We start from the raw sequence: 18,054 nt of genomic DNA, 5'->3' as shown, positions 1-18,054 counted from the left end.
GCAGATTTAGGCAGAAAAATCCCACAACTTCCAGCATTCCTATGGGAGCTGTTTTTATTTTTTCCCTGACCAAACTTGGAAAGATTTTCACCTTATGTGCCTTTAACCCTCCCCCTGCCTAAAATAAAAATCAACAGGTTTCTTGGGTATTAACTGCATGAACTTCCTGGAACAATAAGCATCCATCAATTAGCTTTTAAGTTAGTTTATTTTTCAATTAGCCTTAAAGTGAATTTCTTTTCCAATTTCCTGTGATGTTATTTGTTCTAGATAAAACCTAGCAGGACAAGCCTTTACCAACTCATACTAATTGGGCTAAATAAGTTCAACTCTCCAGGGCCCAACAAACTCCATCCCAGAGTCATAAAGGAGCTGGTGAAAGAAATCTCAAAACCACTCTCTGTCATCCTTGAGAAACCACAAAGAACAAGTGAAGTGCCAGATGACAGGAGAAGGGCTAATGCTGTTCCTGTCTTCAAAAAAAGGAAAAAAGAAGAACTGGCAGCTACAGACCAGTCAGTCTAACATCAATCCCTGGAAAAATTCTAGAGCAGATTATAAAGCAGTCAGTCTGCAAACACCTTGAAGACAATGTAGGAATTAATAGAAGCCAACATGGATTTCTCAAGAACAAATCCTGCCAGACTAAACTGATTTCATTTTTTGATTAGGTAAACTCCCTAGTGGACTGTGGGAATGCTGTGGACATAATCTATCTTGACTTCAACACAGCTTTCGACAAAGTGCCCCACAATCTCTTGGTTTGCAAACTAGTCAGTAATGGGCTAGAAGGAACAATGATCAGGTGGACCCACAGTTGGCTACAGAATCTGACTCAAAGAGTGTTCATCAATGGTACCTTCTCAAACTGAGAAGAGGTAACAAGTGGGATACCGCAGGTTCAGTCCTGGGCCCATTGTTCTTCAGCATTTTTATGAATGATTTGGATGAGAAAGTGGAGAGAATGCTTATTAGATTTGCAGATACTGGACGGGATAGCTCAGGGGTTGGCAACCCGCGGTTCCAGAGCCGCACATGGCTCTTGAACCCCTCTGCTGCAGCTCCATCGCTCAAAACAGGTGCCGGCACAGCCACTGATCTGCTGGAAGCTCCACTCAGGAAAGCATTGCTAGCTAGTTAAGTAAATCAGCTAGTTAAGTAAATAGCTGCATTCCTCTGCTAAACAAGCTTCCTGCAGGCTCTCATGTTACACAAAATGCTGCTGAAAAGATTCTCTTTGTACCAATGTAATCTCCTTCACCTGAATGTTAAAAGCTGTGCTTGGGACCTGTCACAATTCACATCACTTGACTGTTTATCTGCTAATCAGTCATTAAACACACCTATATCTAGCCATCTGCAGACCCACTGATTTGCTGAGCCTCGCCCCCCCCCCCCCGCCAACCATGGATAAATCAAAGAAAAGTGGGTAGATTCATTTGCTTTTACTGCTGACAAACTTATGGGGTTTGCTGTTTAATGCATGCAGCCCTTTAGCACTGACTTTGCAGGAAGCTGTTCTCCTATTCAAAATATATGAAAGGAGTCCTACTAGTTTATAACATAAGATTAAAAATGACAGTTTTTAGTGACTGAACAAGAGCTGCAGCTAAATCATAATGAAGATATACATAGCATTAAGATTTTTTTAAAAACGATATATGCAGTGTTATCTTCATTTTAGATGTGAAAAGGGTTTTGCAGCTCCTGGTGTTTTCTTTTGTGTGGGAAACGGGTCCAAATGGCTCTTTGAGTGTTAAAGGTTGCCGATCCCTGGGATAGCTGATACCCTGGAAGACAGAAAGAAGGTTCAAGGTGAACTTGATAGGTAGGAGTGCTGGGTGGAAAACAACAGAATGAAAGTCAGTCAGGACAAATGCTAAGTTCTGCATCTAGAAAAAAGAAACCAAATGCTTCATTGCAAGATAGGAAATGCTTGGCTCAACAATACCACAAGCCAGACAGGTCTTGAAATTGTTATAGATCACAGGCTAAGTATGAGTCAACAGTGTGATGTGGCTGCAAAAAGAGCAAATGCTACTTTAACTTGCATTAATAGAAGTGCCACTTCCAAATATTTATGCATGTTTTTATGTATTCTTTGTGAGACGCCCCAAGGCTTTGTTGCAATGGGGGCGGCATAGAAATGTTTTAAATAAATAAATAAATAAAATTTCTTGACGTGCTAGTTCTCCATTACTCAGCACTGGTTAGGCCTCATCTGGAATCTCTGTCTTGTTCTGGGCACCACAGTTTAAAAAAGATGAAGAGAGCTGGAAAGGGTTAAGATGAGAGCAACAAGGATGATCCGGGAACTGGAAACAAAGTCCTGAGAGGAGAGATTGAAATTGCTGGCATACTCATCCTCAAGAAGAGAAGACTGAGGGGAGACATGATAGCACCCAACAAGTACTTGAAAGGCTGTGACAGAGAGGAAGGCCAGGATCTCTTCTTGATTATCGCAGAGTGCAGGACACAGAATAACAGGCATGTTACAGCCAGATATGAGGAAATATTTCCTGACTGTTAGAGCAGTAAGACAACGGAACCGATTACCAGTGTGGGCTCTTCCACACGGAAGGCATTTAAGAGGCAGCTGGACAGTCAGAGGAATGCTTTAACTCAGGAGCCCTGCACTGAGCAGGGGGTTGGACCTGGTGGTCTTCTAGCCCCTTCCAACTCTACTGTTCTATGATTCTATGAACACCATCAAACATTAAAAGTAGTATAAACACCATGAACACTGTAAGTGCAAACATTTGTTTTTATTGGATTTAAAACTATTTGTTATCGCACAGAACAAAAGTTCAGCAAGCAAGCAAACTTGGCATCACTGCAAAATCGAACACACTCCTTGCCCACGGAACTAGTTATCTGAGGTCCAGCTCTGCACCTGTAATGTGGTGTTTCTTGCTGACTGATTTACTAGCCTGCCGATGACCTGCCCAACTTCCAGTGCAGCGTGTACATCGATGTAGCATTCTGCATTGGACAGACAGGCTGGTCTCTATGCAAAAGAGTAAATGAACAGAAATCTGACTTCAGGAATGGCAACATTCAGAAATTAGTGTGGGAACATTTTAACCTCCCAGAACACTCCATCCATGGCCTTAAAGTGGCCATTCTTGAATAAAGGAATTAAAAGACCGACACCAAAGTAAACTACAATTCATTATGAGTCTCAGGTCAATCTCTTGTGGTTTGGATAAAAATGAAATTATGTTGTCTTAATCAGCAGCTGCATATGTTAATCAGCTCACCACTGAAATCTTTGGTGAATCCCACCAACTGAGGTAATTGTCAAGGTCTGATTTGTGAGGCAGTCCCCCTGGCAACACAGTTGACATCTCCCACCCACACGCAATAGAAGTACAGAGCTCTGCCTATCCGGATTAGTGCTTTATGCACCTGATGAGCCGTCCACAAAACGTGTGCCAGAATAAATGTTTAGATACACAAATGTTGATTACCTGGAGGCTCTGGGACTCCATTACTTTGGCTGCAACAGACTAATGCAGCTCCTTCTCTGCCGCTAGCTCCCATCCTGCCGTGAGGACAGAGGTGCTTTCAATTCCCCAGGCGCCTCGGCCCCGGGCAGCGCGGCCCTTTCTGGCGCAGCGCAAGGCCACTAGGCGGCAGCGGAGCCCCCGAGGAATCGGAGCTCAGCGGGGCTGGACTTGGCAGCCGCTCTGCAGGGGCGGGACCGGGACCGGGACCGGCCTGGACCGCTGAAGGCGGGGAGCAGCTCGCACTGTGTTTGACAACAGCCTCAAGACTCTTCCAGCTGCTCAGCAGGGGCACTCCTGTTGCTCCTGGGAGGATGCACGCAGCTGGAATGCCTGCCCACAGCGGTTGAAGATGGGCCGGCCCTTGTTGCAGGGGAAGCGACACTGCTGGATGGTGTCCACGGGAGCCCTTCCTGCGGGAAGCGGATTAACTCACCCAAGGTTAGTCAATGCCTGTCTGGTTCTTGGGTCTTTAGTATCAGTTGGGAAGAGGGGAAGGGCGCTGTATTAGTCACCTGCATCCAGTCAGACAAGCATGGGGCAAAGCCTTTCATAAACCTCTCCCAGAGAGAGGCAACAGCACCATCTTTTCTACACCTGCTCGGAGGAGTTTCCATTGAGTTCAGTGGGGGTTACTCTCACAGAAGCAGAGAGAGGATTGCATTACATTTAATCATTGGCTTCTTTCCCTTTTAGCAACCAAAGACGCCAAGGGTTGTTCAGGGTGGCTGTTGTGGCATCCTGCCCTAGAATGCCCCTGGAGCAGGTTCCACAGGGCTTTGTGGGCAGCCCCCCCCCCCATGTCTTGGGTCTGGGGTTTTGAGGCTCTGCATAGGGAAGGCTCTGGTCCCATAAATACTTACCCAGAAGTAATTTCCACAGAATTCATTGGCATTACTTCTGAGTAGGCACGCAAATGTTTGCACTGCTTGTCCATATATTTATTATGTTTAAGAACACTCTCACCCACCATCACAGTCACAGCAATTTTGAAAATGTTTTTTCCTGTGCTAAGAACAAATGAAGCATCTGACTGCTCACTACAGGAAATATCTAACTACACAGATAGTTCAACAATTCAGAAATACAGGTTTTCCACTGATCTCAGATGCTGGGTGAGGGTGCGTGTGGAAATGGCACTGAAGCATCCTGCCCGTCTCACCAGATATACCAATTATTATTCACAGAACCGGGAGTTCCATAGACCCAGACACATTTCCATTCCCAGAGTACCAGAAAGACCAGACACTCACACTTCCCTAGAAATGAAACTGCCCTCATATAACAGTCATCTGTGACGTAGCGAATTGTGCACAACGCTGATGAATGTCTGGTGCCTTTACTGAAACATCACTCCTCTCTCTCTCTTTCTCCCTTGGTGTCCCACCCCCTATTTTTAAGCCTCCAGAAGAAATTCTGCAAAAGTGCTGGCTCTGTGGTTTGTTGGGGGGGGGGGTTACCCAGAGGACCTATCGTAGCATGCCCATCGAGTGCTACAGCACCTCATCCGCTTCTCATCACGGCTTCCACTTGCCACCTCGACAGGCAGAGAGCCAGTGCACAAGGCAGCAGGGGCACCCCCTGCTGCTCCTCCTCACCACGACCACTGCCAGGACCCGACAGAGAGCAGGGCAGGTGAACGGGCAGGTTGCAGCTGAAGAATGAGAGCAACTCCCGGGAAGCATCAGTGGGCTGCTACCTGGGTGTGGATGCTCGGCAGGTTTCCAAAGATGCCTCCCCTTGCTGCTGGCCCTAGTTGTGCAAGACCTTCAAATGTTTCACTGAACAATATCCTAAGCAAACAAGCAAAATCTCCTTTGCCTTTCTAAGCAAATCATTTTTCTTTTGAAACATTGCCCTGAAATGGCTGAGACTGCAGAACTGGATTCTCCAGCAAGGTCTCCCTTTGTGCTTTCTCCTGAGGAGTTTTAGAAGGTTTTTCCAAATGAGGCATTTATCATGTCATCTCCTTGCCTTGTTGAAGGTCCAGACACTGACTTCTACTCTCATGCTTTCTTGCCATTTCATCCTTATTTTATTTTATTTGGTACTGGGGAAAAACTGTTAAGGAAATAGTTACACAGGTCCATTTGAATGGAAGCAGGAGGAGTGCTCCTTTAGGCAGCACTGCTCACCTCCCACCAAAAGCTAACTCTAACACTGGAGATAAAACTGACATCCTCAGGAAGTGCACTTTGCCATCAATGTATTCTGGGTTTGTTTGTTTTTTCCAGATACAGTCACTGATTTCTAAAAAAAATAAAAAATAGAAATGAGAATGTAAAGGTGAATCTGGCTTAAGTTTTCCATTCAGAAAAAGCAAATGCCCCCAGCAATTAGAAGTCAGGAAAACTGCTGTTTTAAGGAGAGGTTCGACCTTGCACACAGACTTTCCCAGAAGGAAAGATCTCCTTTGCCTTTCCTCACACTGATTGGCCGAGAAGCCCTTCTGTCAATGTTCCCTCCTGTCTTCCATTTTGTTTTCTGCCTCTTAGGGAAGGCTGAGGGCCCCTTCCAATAGGGATGGCTTCTGCTGGCAATTATGCCACTAAGATAGCTTAATTGACCCCTGTTACACACAGCCAGATGGCAAGAGACTCTTTCTAAGCGCTTGATGCCTCTTCTTTATGAGTGTATTAAAATAACATTCCTGCCTGTTTTAGCAGCTCTTCTCTGTAGAGTAGCTGCAGGCTCTGCTGAGGCTGGGCACATGCCTCCCCCCTCCTCGCAACTTCAGGATGGACTTCCTTCTTGGTTGTTTTCCAGCAGCTGCTGCCCATCAGCCGAGTCACTGCTGCACCGCTCTGACTGTTTGCTAATGGGTGGCTCGGAGTGGCTACTTCTCAGGCCCAGCTCAGAGCAGAAGGCTACTCACCCATTCATCTCACCCCTGCCTGCCCAATTTCGTGCACCTGAACTGTGTTTCTTAAATATGGATGAGTGGTCAGTGTCCTCAGGGCAGCAGGATGGCTTTGGGCAGGGGCAGGCAACTTCGAAGCCCCTTGGCCATCTTTGCAGCCACTAACATTACCATGAGAGGAAGAAAAAGTGTCACTGTTTTGTTGCCCACACACCACCCAATTGCAGCTGCAGCAGGGCAGTTGTGGGGAAGAAGGCACAGGCCCTGGTGAGGGCAGGGTGCAGGGGCCTGCTGCTCAGAGGGTTCCAAGGAGGATCCCAAGAAGCTGACTATCACTGATGCAGGGAGGGCCCCCTGATGTGCAGAACTCCGTTCTCCAATACTTCACTAACATTCCCCACCTCCTGGTATCATCATCATCATCATCATCATCCACCTATTGCCAGTTCTGAGACTCAGCATTCCCAGTATCTATTGTATCTTCCCATACAAACCCTTCGAGCAGTTCCCCCTCCTTCGTGGGTTTTCTTTTGGGTGGGGAAACACAAGAGGTTCCTGAGAAACAGAGCCTGTCAGGATGCCCTGTCAAATTCCATGAAGACAGGGCAATGGCATGACAAACATTTTATCTCAGAGTCGAGAAAGGTTTTCATTTCCTAAGACAATAAAGTGTTAGCCTGTGGAAATCCCCAATCTTCTCTAGACATCTTCTGCATTTCTCAATAGGGTATGTGCCCCCTGCACCCTGAAAAAGTCACTTGGCGGCAGTAGGACATGTGGGAGGAGGTCAAAGGAGCCGTGGTGTTCATACTGAACCTCAAAAGATCGGAAGGGTGCAGTGAATGAAGTCACTGAATCTTATTTGTTTCCCAAGATTACACAGGAAAGACCAAGTCAGATAAGGATTAATACAGTACTTTGGCCTCTTTGAAAAGTTTACTCAGATTCCACATGCATGCAGAATCAGACTATAAAGTGTATACAGTCGTCTTCTTACTTGGCTGCCCATCCCAAAGTGTCACATCCAGAAGGATTTTGAAATGACATTGGTTTGGACACAATTCCAAGTTGTTTCTGAACGCAGTTCAAGAGGCTTGTTTTGATGTATAAGGCCCAAAATAAAACATGGGGAGCCTGTAGCCCTGCAGATATTGTTGACTACACTTACCATCATCCCTAGTGAGGATGGCAAGAGTTGGTAGCTGACTTCAAGAGGTCCACAGGTTCCCAAACCTTCCCCTAAATGACCTGGGACCAGAATACTTGAAAATCTAGTTCCCAAGTTATGAACTTGCCCAAAATTGTCAGCAAGCCTTCCATTTCTGGAAGAAACCCTTCTCCCTAAGAGCTTCCTTGACTCTGCTTGTTAACTATGCTGGTGACCTCTTGGACTTCTTAACCTGTGACATGCACACTATCTGTGCCTCTAATGGTTTTGAGTAGCCTCCAAGCGCTTTGAAGGGATTTAACCTTCTTGCCTCCTCTCTTCAATTTCTTTTTTACGGGTCCCCTCAATTTTGAGAAGTTTCCTCTTTTGAAGTTAAATGAAACTGTGTTAGACCTCTTTAGCAATCTTCCACCTAAATCTAGATTGCTAAATCTAAGAGTGCTGTTGTCACTTTTTCAACTGGTTCAGCAATGTTTACATTCCTGTGTAATCCCACCTAGAATTAAACCCAAGCTTGCCTCCCCTCTGATTGTTACTATGACCAACAGTTCAAGAGCATCCAGAAATTTAACCTGCCTTTCAGACATGGAGCATACACTTATCCAATCAATGTGTGGTTAATTCTATGAATGAGACACCCCTTATTACATCACTGCATTTGAATGAGGCCTCCTTGACTTTGGTCTCCATCTCAAGATCACCCTGAGCTTTCTGGATGTGGAGGACAATAGTGTATTCCTATGACTACATTCGTTTTGAAGCAAGATATCATCACCCATGAAGACTCTGAGCATTTTAGATGATCACGTCTACTGGACTTCTGTGCCCTCTTTGACATACAGAGCAGCACATCCTTCAGTACACCCTTTCCTCTTCTTCCTCTACAGTTATATCCAGAGATGACCATATCACATGGGTTTGCTCCATTCTATCAGGTTTCCATAATGCCCACTATATCTAGCATCTCCTTTCTAACCAGGCAGTCCAGCTCTCCTGTTTTGGCCCTGAGACATCTGGCATGTTCATCCTTCTCCAGACATGCACAACTTACGTTTTGGCACTTACTCCTCTCTCACTTGCTCTCATGCCTTGCCATAAGTTGGTGGCTTATTTCTTGGCCTCCTACACTTGGGCAATCAGAAACTTTTTCCTCTTCATTCCCTAGGGATGCTTTAACCCCAACAAGATGCCTAGCTCCTGCTGGCTTTCTCCTGGGGTGGTTTAAAAGCTGCTCTGACACCTTTTAGGTTATAAACCAGCAGATGGGTTCCATGTCGGTTCAAATGTTAGCTGCTCTTCCCGTGTGGGCCCAGCTTGTCCCAAAATGTTCCCAGTGCCTGCCAAACCTGAACCCCACCTGCCTATACCATCCTCTCATCCACACAGCGACACTACCCAGCTGTGCCATTCTAGCTGGCCCTGTGCATGGAACCGGTAGCATTGCAGAAAGCCACCTTGGTGATCCAGGATCTCGACCTTCTACCTAGCAACCTATCTGTGGCTTCCAACACCTCGCAATGACATTTCCTCATACCACTGGTACCAACATGGACCACAACCACTGACTCCACCCCATACTATCTACAAGACTATTGAGACATCCATCACATTGGCACCAAGCAAGCAATTTACCTTGCAGTCTACACACCCATTGCAAACCCAGTTATATATATGTCTAACAATCAAGTCTCCCACTACCAGAAACCCCCCACCTCCCAACAGCACATCCTCAGTGACTGAGGATATTTGTTCCTCTTCTGGAAAATGGGTCTCTTCTCAAGCATCACTTCCCTCTTCCCAGAATGATACCTGGCTTCCCTGAGACCTCTGTTTTCCACGACATCAGAGGAAATGAGACTAGGCATGTGAAGATCAGGCTAAAACCTGGCTCTATTGTGCCGGCTGGACTTGTTTCCCATGCTCAGCCCCGTCTAGGAAGCAAGGCAGGCCAAGATCAAGTCTGCAAATGCCCAGAGATAGTAGCAGGTTTTCTGCTCAAAATATACAAAGTATGCAATTCTTTGCACAAAGTACTCAAACCTGAAATTGCCTATGCAGAAGAACTCTGCACTGCGGGTGCATGGGCAGCATTGTGTACAAGCTGCTCCCGTGCACTTCTATGGGCTCCTCCCCACCAGATGCCAAGCAAACCCCTGGCACAGGGTAGCCTTAGGGCAACGAGAGAGAGAGCGGCAGTGCATGCAGCCAAGACAAGCAAATCTGATAGACTCTCATCCCCAGACCAGATTCTTCAGCCACCTAGCAGCCTGCTATTTGGTTTCTGAAGGTCTCATCCACCAACCTCTCTGCCCCTCCAGGTCAGCAACCTTGTCTTGAAGGAAGTGAACTTGTCCCCTGACAGCCAGGAGCTCATTACACCGAGTGCACACCCAGGACGTTTGTCCAGTTGGCAGCTAGCCCTACGTGTGGCACTGAGTGCAGGACCCTGGGTAGCCCCCACACCCCTGCCACCGCTCCACCTTCATCACTTGGTTTGATATTTGATTGGTATTAACTGAAAATCTAGTGTGGGGGAGTATTTTATTTCCCTCCTTTACTGGAAGAGGATCATGGATTTGCATTTAGTTGTTACCTTCCAGTTTACAGCTTCTGACAAGGAAAAGGCAGGTCTCCTCGGTCCATGGCCAAACTCACCTGGTTGCTTAACTCACTTGCATGCTGAGACTTTGCCACTGGGGCTGAGGCACTTCATTGCTGGGACTCCTCATGCTTGGAGAACTGGCTCTCGCACAAGCCTACTTTCTTTTATATCTGTACCTATGCAGGTTGGCTGCAACCAGTCCGGTTCTTCCACTCCCTTCCCCACCACTCAAAAATCTGCTATAAAGGCTTTCCCAGGCCTCAAGAGGCGGTTTTGTGGGCATGCAGATTGCTGCAGGTAAAATCATTTCCTCCCGGTTTTACCAATGGAACTGTTTCCATGAGTGGAAAAACATATTTGGATGCAACCCCTTTATTTATGGAGTACATTTTAATTTATGAGGTATAATCATTCATCACTTTGACATTTATTCTACTGACGATGGGATATTTTATAGATCTTATATCATTCTGCAATATATAATAAGATGTGTTGTAGTTAATTGTTCAGCCCTATTGTGAATACTCTGGTTTCTTCAGTTAGAGTGATTCTTAGGCATCAAGGTCAATAACTATTAAATTCAACAAATGTCAGTGAAATCTTTATATCAGCAGCAGCAGCCACAGGAATGTAACTGCTGAATCAATAGTTTTGTTGAGCAATAAACCAAAGTATTGGTGCGTTTCCTTTAGGAAGCCCTGAGCAGAAGCCTCAAAGGATGGAAGAATCCTCACCAAATCCACAAGCAAAGAACAAGATTGAGCAGGAGCACCTCATATTCTGGCTCACTCATCCTCTCTCAGTCTTCATCATTTTGGCCAACATCTTCATCATCCTTGGGATCCTCTTCAACCGCAAGCTCCATGGTACCACCAGCTGGTTCTTTCTGAGCCTCCTGTTTGCCGATCTTCTGGCTGGAGCAGCCCTGCCGTTTATTCCTGAGCTGACCCTTCACAAGGAGCTAAGCAAGCACCTTTGCTTCTTCAAATATGTGGTGCCCAACTTCCTTTTCCTGTCCTTCTTAGCCAACCTGCTGGTGATGCACTATGCCAAGTACGCGTGCATCGTCCGCCCGCTGCACTACCGTCAGGCCTGGGTGCATCGCTGGCCTGCCCTCTACATTTTCCTAGCTTGGACCACACCCCTGATCTTTGCTTCCCTCCCACTGACCTGGTACACGTGGGGCTCCACAGTCAACTGCTCCTACAGCGTAGTCCTTCCTAAGCCTTACCTCTACATAGAGACCTATGGGTTCCTCATCCCCGCCATCCTTGCCATGGCCTTCATGTGCACCCAGATGCTCTGTGTCGCCCGGAGGCAGCTGAACAACATCACAAAACTCCTTCATTCTGTGAATCAAGGCCAGGCCCCCTCAGAACTGGAGCAGCGGCTGGAACTGAGGAACGCGAAAAGCATTGCCAGCATGTCCCTCATCTTCCTGGCCTGCTGGGTGCCATACATGGTTTGCTTGAACATTTCACTAGTATCTATAGACCACAGCATCAGTCCCCCTGTTCTCACTATCGTTACCTGCATAGGCACTGGCAGCGCAGCTGCAGTGCCCATCATCCTCAGTTGCATCAGCTCCCAGTACACACTATTTTGGAGGGACATGGCATCCAAAGCCTGGCAGAGCTGCTGCAAAGGGCAGGGGTGCAAGGAAGATCAAGCGGACCCAAAGGCTAATCTGCCGCATGGAAATCTTTGCACCACAGACGTTGACCTAAATGGGGTCCCAACCTGAAGCCTTCCTAGCATGGTGTCATCAAATCAGCCCCAGCAGTCAGTAAAGACACCATCCAAAGCTAAGAGCCAGCAGTTTAATGCAGACCTTTGAAAGGGAGCATGATGCCAATAACATGTTTCCTTCCAATACATCCATGGGTCTCTGAGGGACCACTTTCTAGTGAGGGGCAGGGCTGGAAGCAAAAGGGGTGCAAGCCAACATTCCAGCCTATTTTAGCTTCAAGCTCCTACTGCCAGTAATTCAACCACAGGAGAAGCATTTCAGAAACCAAGCAGAAAATGCAGATTAAAAAGCACTGCAGGCCAAAGACGACGACACACAAGACTGCTTGCCTCTGAAGTCAGCAATCTGCAGGGCCAGTCACTGAATACTAAAATGCTGCAAACTATTCAGAAAAGGCTTTGGCGGGGCAAACACTGTTCAGGCCCTGCTATCTCAGACGTGCTTTGGAAAAGCTGGAACTGGAAGAGGTTTAAAGAAGTGCTATGGAAAACAATGAGGGGTATAGAACAATGGCCTGAAAAACTTTGATCTCTTGAAACGTAATCGTTAATACTAGTTTCTCTAAAACTCACTTAGCAGAAACTTTTCAGCCTTTATCATGGGGAAAATAGCATGCAAAGGATGGGAAGCTAGCAAATGAGGAGTGCTCCAGGGGAGAGGGGTGGCCATCTGGTTAAGTCCAGTTGGCCAAGTTCGGGCTCCCACCAGGGCAGATTTGACTTGTGAACCAGAGGTTCAACACTTCTCTGTTCACTGCAGCAGCCAAACTTATACTTCTGTGCTGGTCACACCAATTTGCTAGAAAGCAAGGAGAGGCTATTTAAAATGCAATGTGGCTACCCAGGAAAACACTGAACACTTTCCCATCCCATGTTGTCTCCAGAAAATGCTTCTTTTTGTCCACTGGAGCTTTGAAAAGAAGAAAACTGGCTGGGGAAAAACACACCAGGGCTAGGCAAAGGAATTAGGGAACCCAGAAAGCTGAGGTTCCAACAGACTGGGGCCTTCCATCCCACATCCCACTCTAAGCCACTACCACTGTGGATCCCTTTATGTGACTGATCTTATTTTATGTGGCTTTCTTTGGAACTTGGGAAGAAATTCACTGGGCAATTGTTTTGAGTTCTTTTGTAACCACCTCAGAAAATTCCAGATTATCTTTCAGCTACAGTGTTTTGAAGCCTCATTTAAAGAACCTAATTTTCCACGGAGGAAGATATGCTGTGATCATGTATTAGAAGATAGCAACTTGGGAATATGTATAGTGCAAACAGCTAGTTCTGAAGGGAGAAGTTGAAAACAATTGGTTAAATGTAGATTTAATCACAACTAAGGCACCATTCTGCACTGCTGCCTGTGAACCTCTGAACTCAGGTTATGGTCATCCAGTCGAACGGGGGTGGGGATGGGGGTGTTTGAAAGTTAAGCCTGATTCCATCCCCCCCCCCCCCGAAATGTTTTGATGGCTGATTTCAGTCATCTTCCAGTGCGATGGTATGGCCTCCTCACATTGTCGTTGTAGCAGAGGATTATTTGGAGTCCCACCTCCAAGATCCTGCCATCTTGGATCTGGGACTCTGAAGCCAAAACCCTGTCCTGCTCCCACACTGGCTTCCTCCCTGCAATTGCAAATGCACCTTGGGAGGGAGAAGTAGGGGTGTGCTCCTCCCTCCCTTACCTTTTTATCTAGCTGTCCAGAAATGGCCATCTGGATAAAAATCAGAGTCCCAGTGAGAGATCACTGCCGCGGGGAATGGGATGGAGGCAGGCTTTCCGTGTCTGGAGACTTACCTACCATCCAGGGCAGGGATGGTAAGATTGCCCTTAAATGCTTTATCCCCTACTCAAAAGGAAGGGGGGGTGGAGGAACTGCCTGGATTCTTCATAGAAGTGGTTCTCCCCCTGCCCCCTTCCCCTCCTCTCTGAACCCATCTCAAGCTCCTGCTCCAAAGAACTGTGCCAGCTGCAAGGGCAGGGGGCCTTCTGAATTTGGAGTCCCTGCCGTGACCTTGGGGATCATGGGGGTGGGGCAGCATCTACCAGCCACAGCGTTGCACCCTTAAACTCTTTGAAATCAAAGAAACTGAAGTTATTTATGATTTCAGTGGATTTACTTTAAGAATGAATAAATTTAGATCCCTCAATGGTCTCCCATTGTTATGAAATTCAACCTGTTTCTCTGATTGGATGAACTTGGAACTATTTGATATGCAAATAGGTTTCTAAAATGGGTTACATTTGGTTTTTTTAACCGATGCTTTTTACTCCAATTTAATATTTTTAGGTTTTCAATATTATAATACTAGAAAAGCTTGATTATACTATCATTTGTATAATCAAAGACATACAAATACACTGCCTGTGCAGCTCCCCTTCCTTACACACCCTGGGAGGTGTGTCCAGATGGAGTTACAGTCGAGAGTTGGTGGGTGCTTCTTTTACCACACCCCAGTGAATGCACCCTACCGATTCGCGGGCAGCATCTGGCATGGTGCGTACTTCACAGAGGATCAGCTATACAGGTGGTGATGCCACGCCCGTCCGTTGCCCCTTCACAGACGAGCACTCCATCAACTCCATAAAGTTTGCATCAAGAAGAGAGGGGCTGAAGGATGCTGCTACCCCTCCCAGATGTGACAGGCACTGCTGCTGTTCTTACTGTGATATTCAGAGCTCAGCCATCAGCCGAGGATCTGTGTAAGAAGGGAAGGACTAGAAAGTGCAAGACACAGGAAGTTGCAAGCAGAACTAACCCAGGGCTTATCTACACAAGGCTTTTCGTGCACACTCGTAAGCCCTCCTTAATGAAAGTTTGCACTGCCTTCCCACATCATCATCATCATTCCCCCAGGGCCTGTCTGTGCATGCACACACACTCACACAGAAATGCCTTGTGCAGGAAACCCAGCGGATCCCAGTTCTAGTCCCCACTCAGCTACAAAGCTCACTGGATGACTTTGGGCCAGCCACTGACCCTCAGCCTATCCTACCTCAGAGGGTTGTTGTGAGAGTAAGACTGAGAGGAGGAAGGTTCTGTAAGCCACCCTGATTTCCTTGAAAGGAAAATGGCAAGATACAAATATAAACAGCAACAGGTGGCGGGGGAGGCAGTTCTTGTGTCTTCCCCCTCCTCCACAAGAAAGATAGCCCAGTCTTTCCAGAGAACTCTCCATTACCTGCACCCCATTCCCACCCATAATCCACTGCTCTTTTCTTCTTCCCATGTGTCCCCCTTCTCTCTCCTTCCCTGCTCCCACCCAGGGCAAAACTCAGACAAATAGTTAACAGGTTACACAACCACTATGGGGAAAAATGTAATTATTGTCCAAGTCTCCACTATGTCATTCCATGACAGTGAGAGGCTTGCCTCCAGTTGTGGCTTCTCCCTGCCTCCCAGCTCTGAGCTCTGCTTTTCGTTAAAGACCACAAATGTGACAAAAATGCTGGTAAGTTTAATCAGGAAGGGGAGCATAGGAGGGAGAGGGGGAGCTGGTGCTTCCTCCTGGCCGGGTGACACTAGAGCATGGATCACTTTCAGGAAAGCAACCATTGCCTTCTTTTATGAGTTATGATGTGTCAACGCCCTTAGTGCAAGTAATCAAAGAATGGGCAGGCCATTCGTTTTGGTCCAGCTCTTCTGCAGGCCCCGCAATCCACACCCATTTATTCTTGGCCTCGAGGGTCCCCCAGCCTACAGGGATCCCCCTCCACAACACTCTGCCTGACCCTGCAAAAGGAGAGCCGGTTACTAGGTTCAGACAATAGAGATACCCCACACTGGAGAGTTCAGCGTAGGTGGAATTATGTTACCCATTGGTCAGTGTGTTGTAGGAACCCAGCCAAGAGAACAAAGCATGGTGAACACCCCATAGTTCACAACCCAACAAGAAATCGTGGGTTCTCTTCATGGGCTGAAGACGGTTAAGAAGCTATGGCTTGTTAATACAGCTTGGTTCAGGCAACACGATACTCCATATTTCAAAAACTGTTGGGGTAGATTAATATATCATCTAAACCTAGACATTGTAAGACTCTTATTTTAGTACCACACACAAAGACACACACACACACACCCCTCTGCCCCCTCTGTGTCTCATACCGTTCAGCAGCATCTCCAAAGTTTCTCTGTGAGGCAAGTTGGAGGCATAATGTGGACCACTGTGAGAGAGGGGAAGTCCACTTCTACCAGCTCAACTGATTCAGTTTAAATCTGGATCTAACACATAGTTAATAACCATCTATCCTTTGGTCAAACTCAGGGGCCAGCAGAAGGTCAATCTGATTCTACAGCTAGATCTTCATATGAATTGCAGTAGATGGACAAGACTTTCAAATTCACAATAACTACAGCAGTGCCATTATGATCCCTGCACACGCTCTAACAAAAGCTTGCGGGTAGCCAGGAATTTGTCTGCGTGGAAGGATGATAACCTCATTTCCGGTGCTCAGAATTCAAGGATTTTGAGCACAGAATTTATTTTGAGTGCGCCTTTTGCAGCAAGAACCAATTAATGGATTTGGGGGCTGCAGCAAAGAAAAGAGGGGGGAAGCTTTCTTGCAGGCATAAAATCTGCCTATACCTGATCTGATCCCCCTTTTAAAGCCATCTAAGCCTTTGTTTGAGCCCTTTAGGCTGTGCCACCTGCCACCTGACTGGGGCGACACCTGCTCCTTCACACTTCCCCTTTTTCAGGGCCTAACTTTTCTCTGCCTTTCCATTACTCAGCCCTAGTTGATGCTGTGGTATAGCAAAATTGCGCAAATACACTAGTGTTGCATGCCACCATTCACATGCAATATTAAACTTTCCTCAATTTAAATAATAAATTATGTTTTGGAGTACACTTCCTTAACTTTGACCCTTGGCCTTGCTGGCTGGGGCTTATGGAAGCCGCCCAGAACTGGAAGCCTTCATCAAGTTGTCTTCCCCCGCCTTGGCATCTCTGGGTTGGTTATTTTGATGCAAGGAGCACCCACAACAGAGTTACAGGCCGGTTGCTTTCAGCACATGCAGGTTCTGGGGTTGTCTGAGTCACTGTTTGAAAGAGGCTGGGAGGTTGGTATCAGCCCTGCACAAGGACTGCTGGTGTTTTTTCTACTATACTCCACCATTTTTACTCTTTCAAGGACTTTCTCCAATGTCCCTGCATTACATGCTGATACATGGTATGAGAGTTCCAGAAGCTCTTCCTACATAGAGCACAAGATGCTGTTAATTATAGCATGATCTTGATAAAAAGAAGCATAGCAGTACCAGAAGATTTCCTCTCAGATTTCCTGCCTGATTGTGTAAATGCCACGCATATCAGGCCAAAAAGTAGTAACAGCACTTATAAAGTACATAAAAAGTTCTGGAAATTCAAGTTTAAGGGCATAGTGCTATACACAGATAGGATAAAGTCCTATAGCTTTTTTCCTGCCTAAATACACACAGGACTGCATCTTAAATATCCTAGTCACAGAATGCATCCCTGACTCACTGTCATCTTGACACAGATGGATTGGCATCCAATTTGTTCCCAGACTATGTAAAATTCTGCTGTGACCATTAAAGGCCAACATTTTCCCAAGACCACTCACTGTTTACATTCAAGAGATAATGTGAATAGGATAAACATTTGCGGCTTCCATTCCAGGAAGGAAACATAATTCATCTTTGATGGTACCATATTGCTACTTACATAATGAAACAAATCGAAGCACAGCTAATTGGAGGAGCCACTTGAATGTCACACGCGCAGCAACAGCATCATTAAAAAGGGAAGGCTCCAACACTGTCATTTTTTTATTCTCTTTCTCCCTCCTCCTCCTCCTCCTCCTCCTCCTCTCTTCTTCTATACAGTGCTCCTCGGATAAGTAGTTTTGTACCTTAAGTTACAATTAATAACATTACTCTTAGTTGCAGATCAAGGGGATGGCAAGCAGAGTCCAAATATTAACTCCTGGTACTTAAGTCTTGCTGCAGCAGATATGGGACTAGATCAAGGACCTGCCTTCCGTGGACGGACTCATGGAAAGTATCCTCATCTGGTTTGGGGGGGCTCCCCCCTCACTTGCACAACAGTACATGCCACTCAGGTTTCACCAAATCCTCCATGTAGCATTTTCAGAGGCTTGGAGGGGGTGAGGAAGTTACTTTTGCTAACCTTGCGGAAAGCAAATAAAGAG

The 18,054-nt window shown here is 46.5% G+C and overlaps 1 protein-coding gene across 1 annotated transcript; it reads left to right on the top strand.

The window, feature by feature from the left end:
- Nucleotides 1–3,744: 3,744 nt before the first annotated feature.
- Nucleotides 3,745–13,056, top strand: GPBAR1 (G protein-coupled bile acid receptor 1). Its single transcript, XM_044438394.1, has 2 exons — nucleotides 3,745–3,947; nucleotides 10,829–13,056. The coding sequence occupies exon 2, from the start codon at nucleotides 10,855–10,857 to the stop codon at nucleotides 11,878–11,880; it is 1,026 nt and encodes a 341-aa protein (XP_044294329.1). The 5' UTR covers nucleotides 3,745–3,947; nucleotides 10,829–10,854; the 3' UTR covers nucleotides 11,881–13,056.
- Nucleotides 13,057–18,054: the final 4,998 nt, after the last annotated feature.

Source organism: Varanus komodoensis, unplaced genomic scaffold, assembly GCF_004798865.1.
Source record: "Varanus komodoensis strain SLA01 unplaced genomic scaffold, ASM479886v1 scaffold32, whole genome shotgun sequence".
Lineage (NCBI taxonomy): Eukaryota > Metazoa > Chordata > Lepidosauria > Squamata > Varanidae > Varanus > Varanus komodoensis.
Note: the sequence above shows the minus strand (reverse complement) of the source record. Positions and strands in the feature narration are given on the sequence as shown.